The following is a 21,508-nucleotide window of genomic DNA, read 5'->3' as shown; positions in this document are numbered from 1 at the left end:
AAGTGGGGAAAAAAAATCTATATTTATTAAAGTACATGTATTTAAAAGGAAAAGAAGGCAGCACTGTTTAAGCTTGTGTAAAATGTTAGATGGGATTGTGAAAATGCAAATTTAAAATGATTGATGTTATCTCTTTGCTCCTAAAAAAAATTGATCCCTTTGGTTTGGGCCAGATACTGACTTTTTTCTAGATGTGATTACTATTAAAAGACTGGTAAAACTGGAATGGAATTCGCCCTAAGATTATCTGGCACCAAGCACTCAGAGCCAAGATGATTGCAGGATAATATGGATTATGGTAGTTGCATAGGGGCTTGTTAGCTGCTTTCTTCACAGTCACTGTGCTATTTGTGTTACCAGATTCCTCTTCCGCACTCACACACATACTGCAGTCTGGTTCCCAGGGACTAAACAGCGTGAGAGCGAGGCCTCCCTTGGAGGTTAGACTCAGACATCACAGGGATGCACATCTCCTCTCCCAGAAACACTTAATTAATACTTTGTCATAGGGCCTCCTGTGGGACCTGCTTAATGAGTCCTGCCAAGGGGCAAGCAGCTCCCAGATTGTATACCTTCTGCGAATGACCTTCTTCCATACCCTAAGGGCCAAGTTGTAAAATTAACGACTATAAGCTGATGGTAAATATATTTCACTGCAAGAAAGTAACATATCTCAGTGAGAAGTAACTGGCATACATCTCTTGTATGTACAATTTCTAGAAAACCCTTTAGCGATTTTAATGTAATGATTGCACATACTTAATGCTTAGTTTATTTGGACAACCAAGATTAGTTATTCTGGCAATGCAAGGGAAATAAGGGGTCATTGATCCTTGTGGATATGTATAGCGGACGTCTGTTATACATCAGAAGGAATTGTACATAGCCAGAGTATGGCTACATCCACAACTTGCCTGCGTGCCTGTACTCTAAATATTATCTTTGTTACGTGCGGAACTCATTAAATGTGTTTTCATGATAGATAGTGGAAAAAAATCATTGCAGAAAAAAAATCCACCCTTGGGAAAAACAAGGGTGGATAATACCATTGTTGTCTGCCAGAGACTATTCTTATATCAGCCTTGAAATACTTGGTGTGGTTCAATTAATGTAAAATGTAAAAAATACATAATGATCATCTGTATTTATAATCCATTTACATTTGTATAAATAAAAGGGGTGTGTATTATGGTGTGCGCAAAGCAATGTGCTGTGAATATTGACATTATATGGGTGATTCCTTTGCTGAGATATTTCCATAGACCTAGATAAAATGACTATAGCAAATGGACCATACTTATTTAGTGAAACAACTGTATCCCTTAACAGCCAGTCAGAGGTTTGTTTTCATTGTTCTGCCTATACTAGAGCAACAAACGTTTAATGCTGATTGAATCATTTGGAGACTGGATTAATAGATTCAAATCTTCAACTGGGGGGACTCAACAAGGATTATGATTTGTATGTTTCTCCTTTTATTTCAATATACATTGTCCATCTTTTTATATACTTTAAAGGGTGTTCAGTAGTGTGTATTGATCCATACATAGACTATAATGGTACACTTTTTTCCTATAATATTAAAAGAAACTATACCCCCACAATGAACACTTAAGCAACAGGTAGTTTATCATACCTGTTATATTAAAACAATGCAAGGAACAACAGGAGTTGTATATATGTAGATAAATGCTGCACAAGTCTGTTTTAATCAGATATCTAGTAGAGTAAAAACTAAATGTTACATTGGCACCTATAAACGAATGATATAAATCTACTTCTGGGCTGTGGTTATCTCTTCAGCTGTCTTTTCTCTGTATCCTCCAGAGAGTTGGGCTAAATAAGTGCAGCTTGGCTCTTGGGGACTGCCTCTAGGCAGGGTCCAGCTCTGACAGACGGTAGAATTTGCTTTATGAATACAACAGTGCCCTCTGTCTGCTAAATCTAAGCATGGCTCCCTGTCCTAAGTCAAGAGAAAATAACTGCACATCCCAAGGGTAAATTTATGTCAGGACTCCACTGTTGCTGGTAGTGTCACTATCACTTTAACTGACCTACTTCACTTCCATAGTTCTGTCATGTATCATATTTATTTGTTTATATACTAAAAGATGATGGCTGGCCAAAAATAGTTAGGATCAAAAAGATAATGTGGTATTTTAAGTACAAGGGTCAAAAGAATGACTTTGCGTATGAAATGTTTCATGTTTATGCTAATGACACTTGCCTTCTGAGACATCTGGAACAGTTTGTTTTGTACCTTTTGATATACTGTAGATATCTTTGTAAAGGAGCCTGCCAAGTGTTTCATTCTGAGAAATGGCCTCTTGCAGAGAGGGTTGGTTCAGTCTGCAGGGTGACACAGAGGAGACTTTGTACACAAGCATCCAACATAATATTTTTTTTTCTTTCTTTCTCTTTTTAGGGAATTGATGAATCAAGCAAAGACAAGTATGTATATAAGCCTCTCAAGTTATCTTCTGTTTCTTCTTCTACTAACATAAATATTTGTATCCGTAATTGGCAGTACAACAAATGTTTCAGTTTCATACATCATACCTGGAAACAGGGATGGGAAGATGGAGGCAAAAATATACAGGGTTCTAACAATAAGGCACAGCAGATCCCAGTGACTGCTGACAGACCCGTATGTGTAGAGGGGCCTGTGGGGTTTCTACATCTGTTTGCTAGTAGCTTTGAAAAAACTTTGCTTGATACACCGGCCAGGGGGAACAAGCATGGTTCCTGCAGACACTAAATCATGCTACACATCTATGACATATCAGAATAACATTAAAGGACAAGTCAAGTCAGATCCACTGGGGCTTATGTTAATTTCAGCCAAAGGTCAGGACTCAAGGTCTAAGTTCTAAGTCAGGACTAAGGTCTAAGAACATATAAGAATCACAGGACAGAGACAGGTTCAGAGTCAGCGTAGATTAGGAACCCTGGCTCAGGGAACTACTCCAGACTGCAGAAAAAGGTTCATGTGGCTGCAGAACTAGGAGCAAGTGGCAGTAGCAGAAGAGAAGCACAGACAAATGTTTTCTTTTAACCTCATGTTTGATAGAAAATGCTCCAAAAGTCCAGATCTTGGGCTAGATTCCCTACAGAGCCTTACAGAGAAGCAGAGTAAAGGTCCCCATGCACTGGCTGATTCTAGCTGCTGATATCGGTCCCTTAGACCGATTCTAATTGGCCCGTGTATGGGGACTACTGACTGGCCTGCCCGACCAATATCTGGCCTGAAATCAGCCAGATCTCGATCGGGCAGGTTAGAAAATCTAGTCGGATCGGGGACCTCATCCATGATGCGGTGCCCGAACCGACTTCCCCTATTGCCGCCAGTATAATTTGATGGCCCCAGGGCCAAACGATTGAATTAGCCTACACGCTCCCCGATATCGCCCACCCGTAGGTGGGGATATCGGGGGAAGATCTGCTCGCTTGGCGATCTCACCAAGCAAGTGAATCATAACGTGTATGGGCACCTTTACATGTGAGAGGTACAGATGTATGCTGCATTTATAATCCAGTGCTATTATTATATATTGCAGAGTTCACAGCAAAATGATTTTAAGCCTCCCTGTAAATTCTGATATATCACTTGTGGCTCTTTATAAATAAAGAATAATAGTTATAGTGACCTGGTTTTAGTCTGCTTCCCCATGTGTCATATTCCTCTTCTAATACAATGTAACTTTATATTTCAAGAAACCAGCAAAAAATGGCATTTGGTATAGTTTTCTTATCAGTGCCATTATATTGCATTTCACTGTGTTTACAAAAGTAGATCATTAAAAACTTTAGTATATATTATAGTATGCATAAATCTGAAGTCTTGATGCAATAAATACCATATCCATAGAAGGGAAATGACTGTTCATTGAAGGGAATATATGATCAAACATAAATAATGCTTAAATAAGTAAGAAAAATGATTATGTTAACAAATTGCTAGAACATTAAAAAATAAGGCACAAGGCTTGTGATTATCTGCAGCTGGCTAATTGCAAACCTCTATCTTGGGAATTAAATGGGATGAAAAAATCTAGAAATAGAATCCAGCCCCTGAATACAGGTAAACATGCAGTTTACTGTTAATATCAAACGTGCAACACAAAGAATAGAAATACTGATTTGAATCCACACTGTTATTTCTGGTAGGTACTTGTAAAAATGTTTTCTTTGAAACAGAAATCCTGTTTTTTATTGTATTGTGTTTGCCTGTGTTGCCTCAGTTCTGCTGCCTGCAGGCATCTGTTATCTGTTGTCTAAATATACAGCCCCCATCCTGTTTCTGTTCATTTGAACTTAAGCTAATACATATTTATGACTTGGGGCAGAAAGTCCTAAAAAAAGAAGGTATTTTTAGATTTTAAAAACGTACTATGCAGAGATGATACAGAAGTTCTGCATGTGCATCGTGATTAGGTTTGGGTACATCCCGGATATGTTCTTAAACTTGGATTCATTTTCCAGATTTTGGAAAAATGTCTTCATTTCTTGTCATAACTAAATTATATAAGTCAGATAAATAAGTATATTATTATGCGTGTATTTTTCCCCATATGTAATAAAAAGCTCTAAGTTTGCCCAAGTGCAGTAACCATAGCAATCGATAAGCTCTTTGCTTTTAAATAGGTGACCAGTAAATGCTTCCTGTTGATTGGTTTATATGGGTTACTGTCCCTGGGTAAACTTAGTGGGGGTCATTTATAATCACTGGGCAAATTTGCACCTGGTCAGTAACTTATGGCAACCAGTTAGGTGTTTGCTTTCATTGTTCTGGCTTTAGCTGGTTAAAAAAAGGCTAATCACTGGTTGCTAGGGGTTCTGTCCAGGTGCAAATTTGCTCAGTGTTTATAAATGAGCCCCAATGCCTTTTATTACATAACGTTAATTGGGACATTTTTGTACTCTCAGCTGCTGCCTTTATAGTGACTTTCATGACCCAGGAACCACCCCCCCAGTATTCATTTATCACATGAGCTGCAATAGGGTTGCTTGGAGTTTAAAAGACATTTCCTTGCCATAGCCAATCATTTCTCCTTCATTTCAAGTCCCTACATGTTTCTCCCTCTTCCTTATAATTATTCTTGCATCGTATTATAAGCTGTCCACCCATGCACAACAGTTCAGAAGTTTGATGTTGCTGTCCCCATGTTTATACGCCTCTTCTACTAAATGTGGCCTGCTTTTCTCTGTTGTGCCCTCTTAGTTTGTACTCTGCCTTTCAGATCAATCTGTCTTACTGTCCATTTAGTCCTGAATTCCTTTTTTTTGTAGCAGAAACACGCAGGAAGCGCTAAACCCTGAGGATGAAGTTGATGAATTTTTAGCTAGAGCAATAGATGCTCGTAGTATCGATCAACTTCGAAAAGACCATGTCAAGAAATTCCTCCTCACCTTTCAGACGCCAGACTTGGAGAAAAAGGTAGCTGTGCTGTGATCACATTGATTAAAGCAATGTAACATAATTCTATAAGGGTTGGAAAATGGCTCTGTTAAGTTGCCAAAGAAGCATGTGTGCATCCTTATCTACCACCCCAAAAAACGCACACTCAAATTCCATAATATAATACACAAGAGCTATAACTATCCAGTAAATTATATCCTTATAAAAGGTTCTTATTGATGGTATCGGTTATAATCGGGGTTTAGTAATGTAATTTGCCTCACTGAAACTTGTATATGATGTAAAAAATTGTAATCCCCAACTGCAAGATATGATGTTAGTAGAAGTCCACTCAGAGTTCCATGATCTGTAAAAAAGCACTCAGTAACAAAGGAAATAATTTAACATTATTAACAATATTTCCTATGTAACTGCCAACTCCACTCAAGAGTTAGTGACTTACTCTTGACATTTGGTCATGGATTGGCTAGATATCTAGTGGGTAGTGGATTTGCTCATTTCCCACTCTACATAGCATCTATTGGAATCTGATGAGATTTAGCCCACCATTATTTCAATGAATGGTTGGCCTAACATGTATTATTTTACTACTAGATTGAAAGCTTGCCAGGTACATTGACTGAAATTAGCCATACACTGTAAGATCCACTTGTTTGGCGAGGTCGCCAAGCGACATAGGTGTCGTCGGATCTGGCACCACATCGACGACCTGACACGGTCTCCAATCCAACAGAAAATCAAACCTGACTGAGGTCTGCCAAATTTCAGGCCAGTTGTTAGTCAGGGAGGCCCATTCATAGGCAGATAAGCTGCTGAATCGGTCTAAAGGACCGATATCAGCAGATGAAATCGGCCTGTGTATGACCACCTTTAGTATAATTTTAAAGTTCAGAGGATAAGTAGAATTCCCTTATTGGTCCATAAATTAGTTAAGTTAAAACCTGCATTTTTCTTTTAACCAGATTTGTTTCTCCTTTAGTCATATACGCTATTGCTCACAGGGTAATAAGGAAAACAAATCCTTTCTGTGCTAAGTAGTAAATGACCGTATTCACTATCTCCCTGTAGAAGGCCAGTGGAATGTTGCAGAGCCAGGATTGAAGGTGCTTGGAGCTTTGGAGCTGTCAGTAGCAGTATTTAGTGAGATGATTTGCCTTTAGTACTTATTATTGTTTTCTCCATGGCTCTTTTACAGTACTCCAAGAAGGTTGATGACCGGTTTGGTGGCTACGTGACCTGCACCCTGCTTGTTTTCTGCTTTATTTGTTTTATCCAGATAGTGATCTTTCCTCAGTAAGTTGAATGGTGCATCTGCTCTTGTTTATGACTATATAGTGCTTATAAGTAGTTTATGAGTAGTGCAAGGCACATTGGGTGATTTTTTAGAGTTTTTAGTAGCGAAGACATGTGGTGCCAAAAATTGGACTACATTTGCCTCTCTGATATATTCAAGCTCTTGCAATGTGGTTCTTGCCTAAAGATAGACAACAGGGTTTTCAGGTTACAATTTCCTGACAATCAGGTGACTGGGATGCCATGTTTTGGCAGAAATATGTGGTTGGTAAACACCCAAAGTTGCCCGAAGCCCATTGCTCTAAATTTAAGATAAATTTGTGCAGTGAGTAACTGTGGCTATCTCCTGCAGCTCATTCCTCATGCTTGGAGTCTACACCAGCGTCTTTATCATCCTGGCCAGTATACTCTTTGTCTGTGCCATATATTCGTGTATAAAGGTGAGTGTCTCTTACAACTCTAGTTTGAGAATTTTGGGTCACTGCTCTGGAGACATCACCTCTGGTTTCTTTTGCAGCTCTTTCCAGCAGCACTGCAAGGAGTTTCTCGGAAGATTGTGCAATCAAGAACCAATAGCACTCTTATTGGGATCTTAACCATACTGTTGGTGTTTACATCAGCGTTTGTTAACATGGTAATAGTTATCTCCACATTATTTGGCTTAAAAGATTGCTTTGCTTTAGACTTAAAGGGGTGGTTCACGTTTAATTAACTTTTAGTATGTTACAGAATGGTTCTAATTCTAAGAAACTTAGCTTTCCAGTGCTCCCACAACCCTTCTTTTTGTGTAGGGCCCATACATGGCCAGATAAACTGCCGAGTCTGAGAGGGACAAATACTCTATAAGTATCTTCCTTTAAGGAAAACTATACCCTTGAATGAATACTAAACAAACAAACAGTTTATATCATGTTAAGTGGCCTATTAAAAATGTTTTAAATGGTATATTTTTATAGAGACCTATACTGTTCAGGGGAATAGTTTTCCTTTAACTGCTGTCCTTTTTATGTATTTCCAGTTTGCCTGTAATCACAGGAGCCTCACTGACTGCGCAGGTCAAGAACTGAACATTAGTTACAAGTTTGTCAATGTCTGCCATCTCAGAATGCTCAACTACAGCCTGAGTATGGACTCTCCTCCATGTGACTCCGACAAGCCCTTGTGCAATTTCCCTGAGGTTTGTTGTAAACACATGCCATTTTGGATGCAAGATGCATTAATTGGTGTCTAGTGTCATGTATGTTAGTACTGTTCTGCACTTATGCTGAGGGCAATGTGAACAGTTGTAGCACTTTCTTGTAGCCAAAGATAACTTTAAATACACTTAAGAGAATGAGGAGCTCCATCTACTGTTTAGCATTGGGAATTTCAGCTTAAAGCAATGAAAAATGTGGTGGATTGCATATGAGAGAGAAAGAAAGGCTGTTGCTTCACTCTTTATGCCACATATGTTTATTTTAATGACTGTTTATGTTCTGTGCATAACTGTGCTCTCCTAATGTATAATGTATAGAGGGAAGTCATAAAGTATTATTATAAAGACAATATTTTCCCCTTAGGGTAGTAGATGCATTGAATATGCCACAAAAAGGTTGTGTGTTGTGACTAACTATATATCTTTTTTTTTTCCCCAGTATTTCAATTACAGCATTCTGCTGAGCCTGTTGGCCTGTTCTGTCTTCCTGCAGATTAGCAGCATTGGGAAACTGGCACTTATGCTTTTCATTCAGATTTTGTACATTGTCATCGTTGAGGGACCGGAGGTTGTTCTTTTTGACAACTATGATCTGCTGGTGACAGTTAATGCACTGTGAGTTCTGGGAGCACAAGAAGTTTGCTTCAGACTCTATTGTATATTGTTGTATGCATGTCAGATCTTTTTTTTTGTTAATTTAATTGGGGTTTCATACAAGTGGAACATCTAGGGTCCTTTGTCCCATTAATTACTGGGCCCCTAACAAATATATTGCCTGTACCCCTGTGACATTGCCCTGATGACACAGTACAACTATAGTGAAACAGTCTGATAAATGGACTGGTGGCCATAAAACGTATTCCAATGTCTGTGTGCTTTGTAGAAATTTATTGTGTGTGAGTTTATTGAAACTTTCTGCATATTTTTTATTAAATCAAAAATTAGGTGATGTCCTATGCACATTGGAATACACTAAGCATAGTTCTGCATAGACACATAGACTGTGTCACAGTCCCATTTAATAGATGCAGTTATCACTAACATGTCCCTATAAAGGAAAGTCACTATTACTTGTAATGAAGGCCTGTACAATTATTTTGTTTAAAAAAATTCTCTCTAAAGCCCCTCTAAACAGTAAAGCTGTGCTTGGGCTTGTAAGTTCAGCTGGGGGTGGCATAGAAGGGGATTTTTTTGCATAAAATATGCAAAGAGAACTTACATTGTTTAATCTTTCCACAGCCCCATTAATGGAACTGGGGACATCGAAGAATGGTAAGTTATCTCTGATAAAGGATACCTGTAAACTATACTATAAGGATTTATTGGCTGAGCATTAAAAAGTTATCACTTAAAACTGTGCTCAGGGCAGCTCATCAAACCAATTTTATTTTTGTTTTGTTTGCAGCTTGCCCAGCAGTAAAATAGCTCTGAAATTTGTGACTCCTGTCATATTGACTGTATTCGTTCTGGCACTGTATCTCCATGCCCAGCAAGTGGAGTCCACGGCGCGACTTGACTTCTTGTGGAAGCTGCAGGTATTTTGGAATAGCTGACCACTATCGAACTGGTATGTCAGGGGCCCACCGGAACTACTGCCTAGGGCCCCCCCACCCCACCCCAGTCGCAAACTTCTGCTTTCCCCATGCTGTGTACCTCACACATGCAGGTCCCGCCAGGAGTAGTGGGCTGGGTCAGCAGGGCCACAGAGCCCACTAAGGCCAAGGCCCACCAGATCTTTTCCTGGTGTCCCACCAGCCCAGTCCAACCCTGTGACTGACTGTGCATGCCTATTTATTGGCCTGGTATAGGCTTTCATTTTGGTTAACAAATGCTGGTTTTAGATTTTTAGATTAAATGACTACAGTACTACTTTGATTTCTTAGCAGCCAAATATTTTGACATCATCTGGCTGCCTTCTATATATTAGAAAGAACATGTTCATTTTACATACAGTAATAGTGTCTAAATTCAGTTTATTCCTCTTACCTTGCAATACACCTAAGTATATGGTCTGACTACGATCTTCCTCTTCTTTTTCATATTCAGGCCACAGGAGAGAAGGAAGAAATGGAACAACTGCAAGCCTATAACCGACGTCTCCTGCACAACATCCTCCCAAAAGATGTGGCCGCTCACTTTCTGGCCCGAGAACACAGGAATGACGAGTTGTATTACCAGTCCTGTGAATGTGTGGCGGTCATGTTTGCCTCCATCTGTAACTTCTCTGAGTTTTATGTGGAGCTGGAGGCGAACAACGAGGGGGTTGAATGCCTGCGACTGCTGAACGAGATCATTGCTGACTTTGATGAGGTGATAGGTGTTAATAGGAGTCACTCATAGGTGTTAATAGGAGTCACTAACCCCCACCCCCCAGCGCAGGGTCTGTGTGGAAGTGAAGGATCAGCAGAGGGATTCTGAGGTGCATACCACCTCAGCTGCACATTTTAGTTAACTATGTATATGGCAAAGATTGTTCTATTAATGTAAACTCTGAGATTTGTGAATGTTGTACAAAGGTAAACAACCCCTTTAAGTCTGCTTAAAAGTAATTTTAAGTTATATTAAATAAACCCAATAGGATTGTTTTGCCTCCAATAAGAATTAATTATATCTTAGTTGGGATCATGTACATAGCAGTGTTTTATTATTTATTATTACAGAGAAAAAGATAAATCATTTCCGGATAACGGATCTCATACCTGTATAATTTAATCGGCTGCACAAAATGCATTTTACCCCCATGGAGTTGGGAGATCTGGTTTGTTCCCAAAGAAGAGGGTGCTTGAACTAAGAAAGACTAATTTGAAAATGGCAACCACCAGGGCACAAAATCACTGTACATGATAAATTCTGCATTAATTTTGTCATAAAATGAGAAGCACTATGTAAGAATAAAGTTAGTAACTAGGAATCCCATCCATACAGTATATATTTTATATTTTAATTCCCCACGTCTACAGGTCAGTAGGCCACGGTTCCTTCAAGGTCTGAAGCTCTTAATTGTCTAAGGGGTACATGGATCTCTCTATATTCTAATCCAATCCAGTTCCAATCATCTTCATCTGTCACTCATTAGTTGTGCTCCAAGTTTAGTAATTCAGTTCCATGCCTTGCAATGCTGTTACTGACATGTCTTTTGTCTTTTTTTTTTTCTTTTATGGCTAACAGATTATCAGTGAAGAAAAATTCAAGCAGCTAGAAAAGATTAAGACTATTGGTAGCACTTACATGGCAGCATCTGGTCTAAATGACACCACATATGACAAAGAGGGAAAGACGCATATTACCGCCCTTGCAGACTATGCCATGAAGCTCAGGGAGCAGATGAAGTACATAAATGAACACTCCTTCAATAACTTTCAGATGAAAATAGGTAAGTTTGGTACGGTAAGCTGCATAGTGACTTCCAATGAAGGTTTTTATTCATCTTGGTCAGTACTGTCCAACTTCTGTGGTACCAAGGGCCAGAATTTTTCTGGCCTACATGGTGGAGGTCCAATATTGGAAGCCAGTTTTGATCACTCCCCTTTTTAAACCACACCTACTTCAAACCAAACCTATGTTACCACAAGTGCATTAAGACCATCCCCACAAAAACCCAAATGGTTGGTGCTCACTGCAGGGATATCACCCATCATTCATATGTGAAAGAAGTTGATTATATCATATTAAGACATACCCTTAAATCCATACGCCTCTCCTGTGGATAGCACAGCAACCCCCAGCACATAATTACACACTTTAGGGAACATATAATGACTATATTCCCAAATGCTAACAAACACCTGCCAGGTTCATCTCCCACAGGCAGCATAGGGCTTTCAGAGTATGGCACACACAGGCAGCATAGGACAGGCAGAGTATGGCACACACAGGCAGCATAGGACAGGCAGAGTATGGCACACACAGGCAGGGTAGGGCAGGCAGAGTATTGCACACACAGGCAGCATAGGGCAGGCAGAGTATTGCACACACAGGCAACATAGGGCAGGCAGAGTATGGCACACACAGGCAGGGTAGGGCAGGCAGAGTATGGCACACACAGGCAGGGTAGGGCAGTTTGATAGCACTGATCTAGGTTATGGTATAGAGAATCGATTAGTGCTTAGTCTAAAGCAATTGAACCTGTCGAGTGATCATGCAAACATTTCACCACTTATCCAAGCAACTTCTTTAGTTCATTTGAGTGGTCAGGAATTCCCCCAGCACTTTAAAATTTTGAGGTTTTGTGTGGCCAACAATGCAGATTGCATGCTCCCGGTTTTACCAGACAAGAGTCACTGTGGCTTTTTTTAAACAGGGCTCATTCAATTAAAGAGGTAGTTTTCCTTCATGGACATTGCAGCCAGATAGCCACATAAGAGTTTATTGCACGCAAATCTCCAGACTAGGAAAATAGTGCATTGTTGTTCCCTCAAATATTTTCGTATAAAATTGTCTCACTGGAAACTAAATTGTGCCATTTTTTAACCAAGTAGGATCTGTGCCTTGTGAATAAGTTGCTGTAGATTCAGATACTGAAACAAGAGATACCATATTTTTCCCATGCACCATTTTGTCATGTATTTTGCAGGGCTGAATATTGGGCCTGTGGTCGCTGGAGTTATTGGAGCTCGAAAACCTCAGTATGACATTTGGGGAAACACTGTGAATGTAGCTAGTCGCATGGACAGCACTGGGTTACCAGACTGCATACAGGTGGGCATCAGGATTTCCTCAAAGTCATTTCTGATTGGCTGTTTATGCATACAGTACTGACATCGGGTTCACAACTTATGTGTACATACAGCAAGTATGAACATATTTTTAGAACATAATACCAAGAAATAATATTTTTTTTCTGTTAATAGGTTACAACTGATTTGTACCAGGTCCTGGCAGCCAAAGGTTACCAAATGGAGTGCCGTGGGGTTATTAAGGTCAAAGGGAAAGGAGAAATGACCACCTACTTCCTCAATGATGGACCAGTCAGCAGTTAGCAGAGAACTCTGCTTTTAGGGGCAGAAAGAACAAGAAGCCTCCTCCTATCCCAAATGCAGAGTAACCAGAACAATAAGGAAGCTACCTACATCCCCAGCAGCAGTTAGGTGCAATGGGGCTGGGCGGTGCCAAAGTCCCGCACCTAAGACATAGAGCTTGGCAGTGGCGTGTTTGTTTGGTGCTGTGATCACTGACCGTGCTGTCCTGACACAGAGCTCTGTCCTGTCCAGGAGACAGTCTCAACTGTATTTGAAAGCACAGAGAAGCAGCTTTCACCCTGGCACTTACAATAATAATAATGCTCACTGGCGGTACTTGCAAGTTATTTATTGTGAACAAGACATTTTATTATTCTATTTTTATTTTATTTTAATTGCCTTGGGTTTAACAAAGCAAGAGAGAGTTTTAAAAAATACATGGTACATGTTTTAAAGAAGAAGCTTCTCTAAGAACTGACCAAAGAGACAGAAGTGCAGGCCTCAGCAAAGAATAGGAGGGCATTGCCTTGTACGTCTTCATGCGCTGTATATTTTCTCTTGTTGGCTGACTAACCTGTCTCCAGGTGCAGGTGAAAAAAGTATTTTCAAGATCCCAGCAGCACCTGTGGGGCCTTCAAAGGGAAACAAAACTTCAGCAAGTCAGTAAATACCTCCCATTCTCTTCCCATCCCTTACCCAACAGCCCTACTTGCTAAACTGCTCTGGAATGAGAATGACCTGCTGAAAGGAGCAGTTTGTGACTCTCAGGAGTTACCGCCTAGTGGATTCTGGGCTATTTCATTAAACTTGGAAATCATTTAACAGAGGCTCTGAGATCCCTTCTGGATTTTGTTATAATTGCAGGGGGAACCACATTATGAAAAGAGACATCAGCAGTCTCTGCCTTTTTATCTTTACTCTCGACAGCAAGAGGTCAAGGAGACTGATGGTTTTTCGCGTCTTTACGGATTGACGCACAACGTCTATTTTTCACTGTGAAGCTGGTGTTCTCTTCTTCTCATTTGCCAAATTACATCTGACCTGCACATCAGAAGCTCATCATTTAGATAACAGGGATCTAGTCCTTTCCTTTTGGAAGCTGTGCAGACAGCATTAGGTACTATCTGGCCTTTGACTTCCTTGGACTGCAAGAGGGATCTAGCGCCTTAATCCCTGTAGTTGTGCTTCATTATAGGTGTTCGATAACCATAAAATGGTTAATGAAGCACCAACACTTTTTAAAGGATAACTCTATGTTACTTAAGGCAAGTTCTGGGATTATTAAAGAGTGGTCAAAGAAAGATTTAACTGCAAAAAATATTGTTAGACAATGAGTTGCATGCCCCACTGGCAAGATAAGCAGTTAACACAAGACAAAATGTCGCCTCCAGCAGTGCTTACGACAGCTGGCACTTAGAGGGAAGAAAACAACTCCAAAGTGTTGAGCCTCAAATATTAGAAAGAGCAGTGATGAACCTCTCTTGCTTCCTGCCAGATCCTCCACATGAAACAAACAAGCAAGCACAGAGTAGTGGTCACAGGCCTTGTCAGTCAGTTTCATGTTGTTGTCTCAGGCATTGATGGTTTTAGTCCCCAAAACAGGTCCTGATCCAGAGGCCTTCAAAGGGCCTAGCAAAAACAGATTCTCTGGGAGTGCAATTCCATCTCTGGTGCCAAAGAGAAAACTAAGTTACAAGGATATGTGTATATATAAATAACACATATAAGTGTGTGTATATCTGTATCTTTATTGATATAGATATATATAGTATATATATATAGATGTATGTGTGTTTGTGTTTCTTAAACACACACATATAGCATATTTATATACACACCCACATATATATATATATATATATATATATATATATATATATATATATATATATATATATATATATATATATATATGGATGTATTTTTGTACATTTGGCTTAATGCTGTGTCATTTAGGCTGTTTCTTAGGTAAATATCACATTATTTTCTTGTTTTTCCACAAAGAATCTAAGCAAAAAAATCTTTTCAGGGGGTATTGTAAGAAGGAAATTAAAATGTACCATTGGTTAAATCCCTTTTAAAACCATGCATGCACAGAGGAGTAACCCAGAGTCCAGAGCTCCTTGCAGTAATAAGGATGACTGTGTATAGGTTTATTTGGGGAAAGCAGTGGGCCAGTGTGACTTGTGAGAACTGTAATCTGTGTTAAACAGTTCTCTCCTTTGAACAAGATACTAATCCATGGGCATGAGTGAGTGAGGATGAAATAATATGCAGTGAATCGTATAGGAATGAAGTGCCTTGGAGAGGTCTGTAGAAAATGGGAAGTTGGTAGCCCCATTGAATAAAAGGAACCAGTCTGTTACTTGCCTGCTACCAAATAAATACCCCCAGCTGCTGATATAAGAGGATTCCCTTAGATCTCCTGTACTGTGTACATCACAAACTTTGTTGTCAAGTATGTTTTTTGTTATAGTTTTATAAACCATAAGATTATTTCTACCCTACCTAAAATAACAATCCTAAATAGTACCCCAGTACGAGATATTCACATGGGGAAATGGAGTCCTATAAAGATAAATGATCTGGTAGATAAGACCTGTTTCCCCAATAAAAATAAGTGTGGGAAACACTTACACTGATTCTTTCCAAACCTTGTGGCTTAGATATAACATCTAAAAATACTGACTCATCTTTATTTCTTAGAACCAACAATTTATTTATTTACTATTTGCTTTACCTTAAATACAAAGAAAACGTGACTGTATTGTGTGCATTGAGTTCCCGAGGGCTCATTTATCATGCATGGGGCAGTGTGCAAAGTGCAAAAAAATAGGTGCAAGCCTCCAGGTTATTTATAACATTAAACCCTGCCTACACATGCAGGTCATTCTGGTTCATAACTTAGTACTAGGAATTGCACACAAAACTGCCTGGAGGTGTACCTCATCCTGTCCCCTAACTTGCCAGTCATTCTGCCACATGTTAGAGAGTGCCATTTGGTTGATGGTGCAAAGGAAACCTGAACTTACTGCCTGCCCTATGGCACTGGATGCTAGGGCTTCTAAATGTGCAGTAAGGGATGCCCAGTGCACTAATAAATCAACCCCCCCCCCCCCCCATCTCTTCTTACTCACCTTTATATAGGTGTAGTATGCCCTATTAATGTGTGACTTGATGCATAGTCACTAGATAGAAATTACACAGCACCATATAGAATAAATACACCTGTTCATGTCTATAGAAAATCGACAAAGGCAAACAATATTCCACATTCCACCTCTATTTCTAGATAAAAATATGCAGAGAGCTGTGTTATTGGCTTAAGTTAAATTGTAGTAGAGAATGACTCCTATGAGTGCCGTCATTCTCTACTACTGTGTATGCCCAAGCTCTGGCACCGAAGTATTGGTATTTTTTTAATGGTGTGCTCCCCATTCTGGACTTGGCTAAAGTTAAATATATATGAGATAAGGAACAGTAACATCATAAAATGAAAGTGTTTTAAAATGAAAATATAATGTGGCGTTGCCCTGCACTGGTAAAACTGGTGTGTTTGCTACAGAAACCCTACTATAGTTTATATAAAGAACCTCCTGTATAGTCATGGGGGGCAGACATTGAAGCATAGGATTCATAATAGATAACAGATATGTTCTGAAGAATCCCATTATATATACTACACAGTATATCTGTTATCTACTGTGTAACTTGTGCCTTTTCTCCTATTTTTGGCTTTGAATGGTTGCCCCCCTGGCTACACAGCAGCTTGTTTATATAAACTGTAGTAGATTTTCTAAAGCAAACACACCATTTTCACCAGTGCAGGGCAACAATACATTATATTTTCATTACTTGAAACCACTTTAATTTTTTGGTGTTAGTATTCCTTTAAAGTTCTCTGTGTTTATGTCTTTGTAGAAATGCTTTAAATCACCGTAAGTGTGGCCAGATTTACTAATATGGCGCGCAGTAGGTGGGGGGTGCCGTGGTTGCAAGTACCTCTTGGCCCTGCACTGAGTCCATTACATCTTGTTTCTGGGCAGGGGCGTAATTACAGAGAAAGCAGACCCTGTAGTTGGAGGGGAGCCCAGACGTGTTTGTGGGTAAAATAAATACTGAATTATTTCTAGCCAGAAGGGAACTCTGTCCCTCATTGCTGCATGGGCAAGGCCAGTTTTGGGGCGTGCAACCTGTAAATGGCTGACAGACTGGTCTTATTCTTACATTTAAGAGCTCAAAACACACAAGCTACAATTAAATGTCTAATATTTGATACTGTCCCTAGCCCTGCACACAAAGGTCATGTTGTTCTCAGCTTTGGCTTGTTCCAAGAAAGCAGCAGATCAAGGGAGCATTATGCTGCGTGGGGCACAGTTTTCCTTAGGCAGGCCCTGGGTTTCTGCCAATGCTATGTGCCATATTTTTCCAAAAGACAAAAGTTTTTTTTTAAAAAAAAGATAATTAGTACTTATGTACATGCACTGTTTTGAGGTTCTACATCTAAAGGGATTGTAGCTTTTATATCCCATTTTAGGTACTTCTGAGGCTCCTTGGCATTTGTCTGTACTTCTTGAAGACTGCGTGTGTGTGTGTGTGTATGTATGTATGTATGTATATATATATAAATTTCAGTTTTGCTATAAACAGTTATGGGTACGTTTAAGAAGATTTCAATAGGGAGCTAATATAAACATTTATCAAGGATTTCCTGAAGGAAAAACTAGCTTCACCTATAGGGATATGTAGTCAATGGCATTAGGTAAAAAAAATCCGTAAATGCTTTGCACCTAATTTTGTGCTTCAAATTTCACTTCTATTTGCACCTATTTATTATTTTCTGGTAATAAAATATATTCCCATATATGGTTCTGCACGGCGTGCAATGCAGTCAACTTTTTTCTTTTTTTTTTCCTTGCACTAACTCCATTTACTAGAATGCTGCCTTAGTGTCTGTCTGGTAAATAATACGTACATGGGCCATAAGACTTTATAGAGGGAAAAAATCTACCCTCTGGTCCCTGTTGTTATACATTCCTATGTTTTATATTTCCATCTTTTTTTTCCCCCCTCCTTTTTTTTATTCCCTTTTTCTTTTATTAAATTGAATATCACTTTCCTGCCTTTGACCCACAAGGCCAGTTTATAGTATTTTCATAAAATAATGGAGTGTTTTGCACTAATTTCTTGCTGATTTGGTGTCTGGAAGTCTTGCAAGATTAGTGGTTTCTGATTGGATGTGGTTTCCAATGTATCATGTGTATTGTGCTCCATCAGTAGTGTGTGTATATGTGTGTGTGTGTGTGTATGGATTGCTTGAGTAGGCAAAATTGTCTGTAACAAAGGCCAACACTGTACAGTCAGATTATGGTACAATACTGAATATTTTTATATTCTGAGACAAATTAACTTTTATGTGCTGTTTATGACATTTTTAGGGTTATATAAATATATAATGTGCACATTGTTTTATTACTGGAAATTGTTATCAATGTAATGCGTTACCCGGGCTACACAGTTTGCTCACATTTCACCACCAGCTTTACCCCATTCACTAAAGTGGTAAAATGGGGTGTCCTACTGTAGTGTATTCAGTACTTCAGTTCTTTGTTTGCACCTTAAATACACCGACTAAAGTATTGCAGGTTTCTCATTCTCTTGCTTTATAAATTTACACTCAGTTCTTGCAGGCGTTGACGGATGTCAAGACAAGGACTAAACAGCTTATCATGTTTGCATGAATCCTTCCCTACATTATATAGCTACAAACACACAGTATAGGCAAACAATGCACTCAGGTTTGAACATAAGCCCATAATGGCAGCTTGCACAAAGGTCTCTTAGGCAAGAAATAAACGGGTCAATGTGGCTATAGCAGACAGGACAGCGGCCCTTGCATGTTTATTAGCAGGCCCCTTCATTGTGCCACTTAAATGTTACATCCTTTTCTGCAAATAAACACACAAGGGCTGCTGCCCTGTCTACAGACTCCACGCTGTGCTGGTTTTATTCTTGCCGAGGGTGCCGCACCAGGCGGAAGGGAGAGGCCAGGGTGTACAGGTGAGGTGTTTTACACAAAGGTGCAAAATGTTATAATACAAATCACACATCTGATTTTTATTTCTTACTGCTTGGGAATAGTGAAATTGTTGCCTGCACATTTGTCTAATAATGCTGCAAAGTCATTCTATCAAGGCAACAATGGGTCATGGAGATAAACCAGGAAAAGGTTAAAGGCTCATTATATTCCTGGTCAATATGGAGGTCCAGGCTAATATCTGGTAATTTTTTACTTTTAGGAAAAAGAAAGTCCAGTCACAAAATCTACAATTAGTTGCTATATTAGCATCATGAAAATTAAAAAGTACTCACAGCTCCCTGGCCACTTGGCTGTTTTACTTTGTGGTCTGACTTGCTTTTGATGGTTGCGCAACTGACCAGTTCTCTTTAGCAATCATTTAGATAACTCTAAGTTACCTGGAAGCAGAAACTTGTTGGACTTGCATATTTATAAGCTTCCTCAAAGGCCAGACTACTGCATGTTTTGTATACATATTGGGGCCGATTCACTAAAGGTCGATAAAACAAGCGCTATTTATAGCATGTGTTAAAAATCTTATCGCTTATTTTTTGCGACTTAACGCTCGATTCACTAAAAGGACACGTGTCATAATTAAGACGCCATGTTCTTTGCGTTATTTAACTCGTGATGAGCGTTTTTCTTGTATTATTTTCCACCGCGTGTATTATTTCTCGCTGCCGCTTGCTATATTAGCGCACGATTTTACGCACGTAACCATTACTTTCGGAAAACTACTGTTCTGAAAATGGCCATTTCCCTGCAAACTGGAGGCTGCATCAATCTAGGGCCAACAAAGACTTAAAAAAATCCCACTGCAAAGTCCATGTTGTGTTGCCAAAAGCTCACCAACCACAATTTTCTTTAAGTACCGCCTGCCCCAAGCAGGTGTTAATATTCGCACAGACTAATGCAATATTTAGCGCGTTTAACGCTTCATATGTGTTTGTGAATCATGCGTTAGTATTATTTCCATTTGATAATTAACGTAATGCATGAAAAATAATGCATTGCGGTAGCACGCTATTTAATGCATGCGAAATGACTTTGATGAACCAGTACGTATTTACTCGCATGCTTTTTAATGCAAAAAAGCATGCGATAAGTGTTATCGACCTTTAGTGAATCGCCCCCATTATGTTTTATACTCCCAGAAAATATGGAAATTCTACTCCTACAGTATCCACGTATTGAAATATGAAGCTAAGCAAGAGATGGACCTCTGCTTCCTTGTAATTAGAAAAGCTTTAATTTTCGGTGTGAGAGCTCGTGATACAGGCACTTGGCGACAAAGCTTTAGGCTTAATAAATGAGTTGCTAATAACCTATATGTGTGTATATATATATAATATATATATATATATATCAAATATTATTTCACGACTGGCACACCACCTATTTAAAAAATCACAACTTTATTGTTAACACATTGCACAGAAGTAGTCTAAGGTTTCGGCCCTCAACAGGACCTTTTTCAAGTGCTCTATCACTTCGATACCTAATTATCCAGTGCTTTCTATATTATGCAAAGCTTACGATTCCATTCTAGGACTTAACTATTTGCTTACTAAGTAAAACCCACATGCTTCAGAATTAAAGTCATTTTTTCTTTCCATTAATTCCATGTCTCCAATTTGTGTTGGCAATTATTTAATCTAAATCCTTGAGTGTACAACGTGTTTGTCAAAACCTTTTTTGGTATTACAGGGACAGTTCAGTTAAAAGGTTTTATTTGTGCTTGAAAGCTTGGGTGCTGTTGAGGAAAACAGGAGTGCTGTAAATCCTTGATGTTTTTGTGGCGTAATGAGTCCATTACCTGAGCCTTTGGCAACATTACAGGCAGCAGAGAGGAAACCTTGCATAGCCTTCTCCCTGTTCATTAGTGCCATGTGTGTCTCTAGGCCTTTCTTGGGTCTGGTCCTGCAGGATAAAGGTTGTGGTACATAAAAAATAATCTTTTTACAACACTTCACAACTAAGGTGTCTGATATAGACAGTAAAAGCGTAAATGCAAATGCCATTTACCACCTGGTTATTTAGAAACTGCAGAAAAATCATTTTAGGGCCAATGAAAATGGGGCAATATGTCCTTTTTTGCAAACACTTGAAATTGCTTACCATTCAGGGACCTAATGGGTCTCCCTCAAAGTTCTTATCCTATTTTGCTCGCTTTCATTTAAACATTTCCCTTTGGGCTATGGCACACAAGGGGGCACATTTACTAACCCACGAACGGGCCGAATGCGTCCGATTGCGTTTTTTTCGTAATGATCAGTATTTTGCGATTTTTCAGAAAATTGTCGCGCCTTTTTCGTAGCCATTCCGAAAGTTGCGATTTTTTTCGTAGCATTAAAAAGTCGCGACTTTTTCGCAGCTTTCGCGCCGAGTACGAAACATTCGGATTCATTCAAGCTTCAGTATGGTGACTTTTCTTGGGCCAGGTTGGAGCTGCAGGGTGCCATTGAGTCCTATGGGAGACTTTCCTTGGGCCAGGTTGGAGCTGCAGAGTGCCATTGAGCCCTATGGGAGACTTTCCTTGGGCCGGGTTGGAGCTGCAGAGTGCC

The 21,508-nt window shown here is 39.4% G+C and overlaps 1 protein-coding gene across 4 annotated transcripts in view; it reads left to right on the top strand.

Moving 5' to 3' along the window:
• The window catches only part of adcy6 (adenylate cyclase 6), a 106,525-nt gene extending 85,962 nt beyond the window's left edge, over window positions 1-20,563 (top strand). For 3 of the 4 annotated variants that reach the window (XM_012957773.3, XM_012957772.3, XM_002935120.5), the window contains exons 11-23: window positions 2,426-2,451; window positions 5,290-5,437; window positions 6,615-6,712; window positions 7,065-7,152; window positions 7,230-7,346; window positions 7,731-7,889; window positions 8,347-8,522; window positions 9,147-9,179; window positions 9,313-9,442; window positions 9,954-10,217; window positions 11,076-11,280; window positions 12,481-12,605; window positions 12,758-20,563. In XM_012957773.3, the coding sequence (XP_012813227.1) occupies window positions 2,426-2,451; window positions 5,290-5,437; window positions 6,615-6,712; window positions 7,065-7,152; window positions 7,230-7,346; window positions 7,731-7,889; window positions 8,347-8,522; window positions 9,147-9,179; window positions 9,313-9,442; window positions 9,954-10,217; window positions 11,076-11,280; window positions 12,481-12,605; window positions 12,758-12,886 (1,698 nt within the window). In that variant the 3' untranslated portion in view covers window positions 12,887-20,563. The remainder of the gene's footprint in view (window positions 1-2,425; window positions 2,452-5,289; window positions 5,438-6,614; window positions 6,713-7,064; window positions 7,153-7,229; window positions 7,347-7,730; window positions 7,890-8,346; window positions 8,523-9,146; window positions 9,180-9,312; window positions 9,443-9,953; window positions 10,218-11,075; window positions 11,281-12,480; window positions 12,606-12,757) is intronic. The other variant, XM_031897146.1, reaches the window with a different exon arrangement.
• Window positions 20,564-21,508: the final 945 nt, after the last annotated feature.

This window comes from Xenopus tropicalis, chromosome 2 (assembly GCF_000004195.4).
Source record: "Xenopus tropicalis strain Nigerian chromosome 2, UCB_Xtro_10.0, whole genome shotgun sequence".
In the NCBI taxonomy this organism is placed as follows: domain Eukaryota; kingdom Metazoa; phylum Chordata; class Amphibia; order Anura; family Pipidae; genus Xenopus; species Xenopus tropicalis.
The sequence above is the reverse complement of the archived record's forward strand: the minus strand, read 5'-3'. Positions and strand labels throughout refer to the sequence as shown.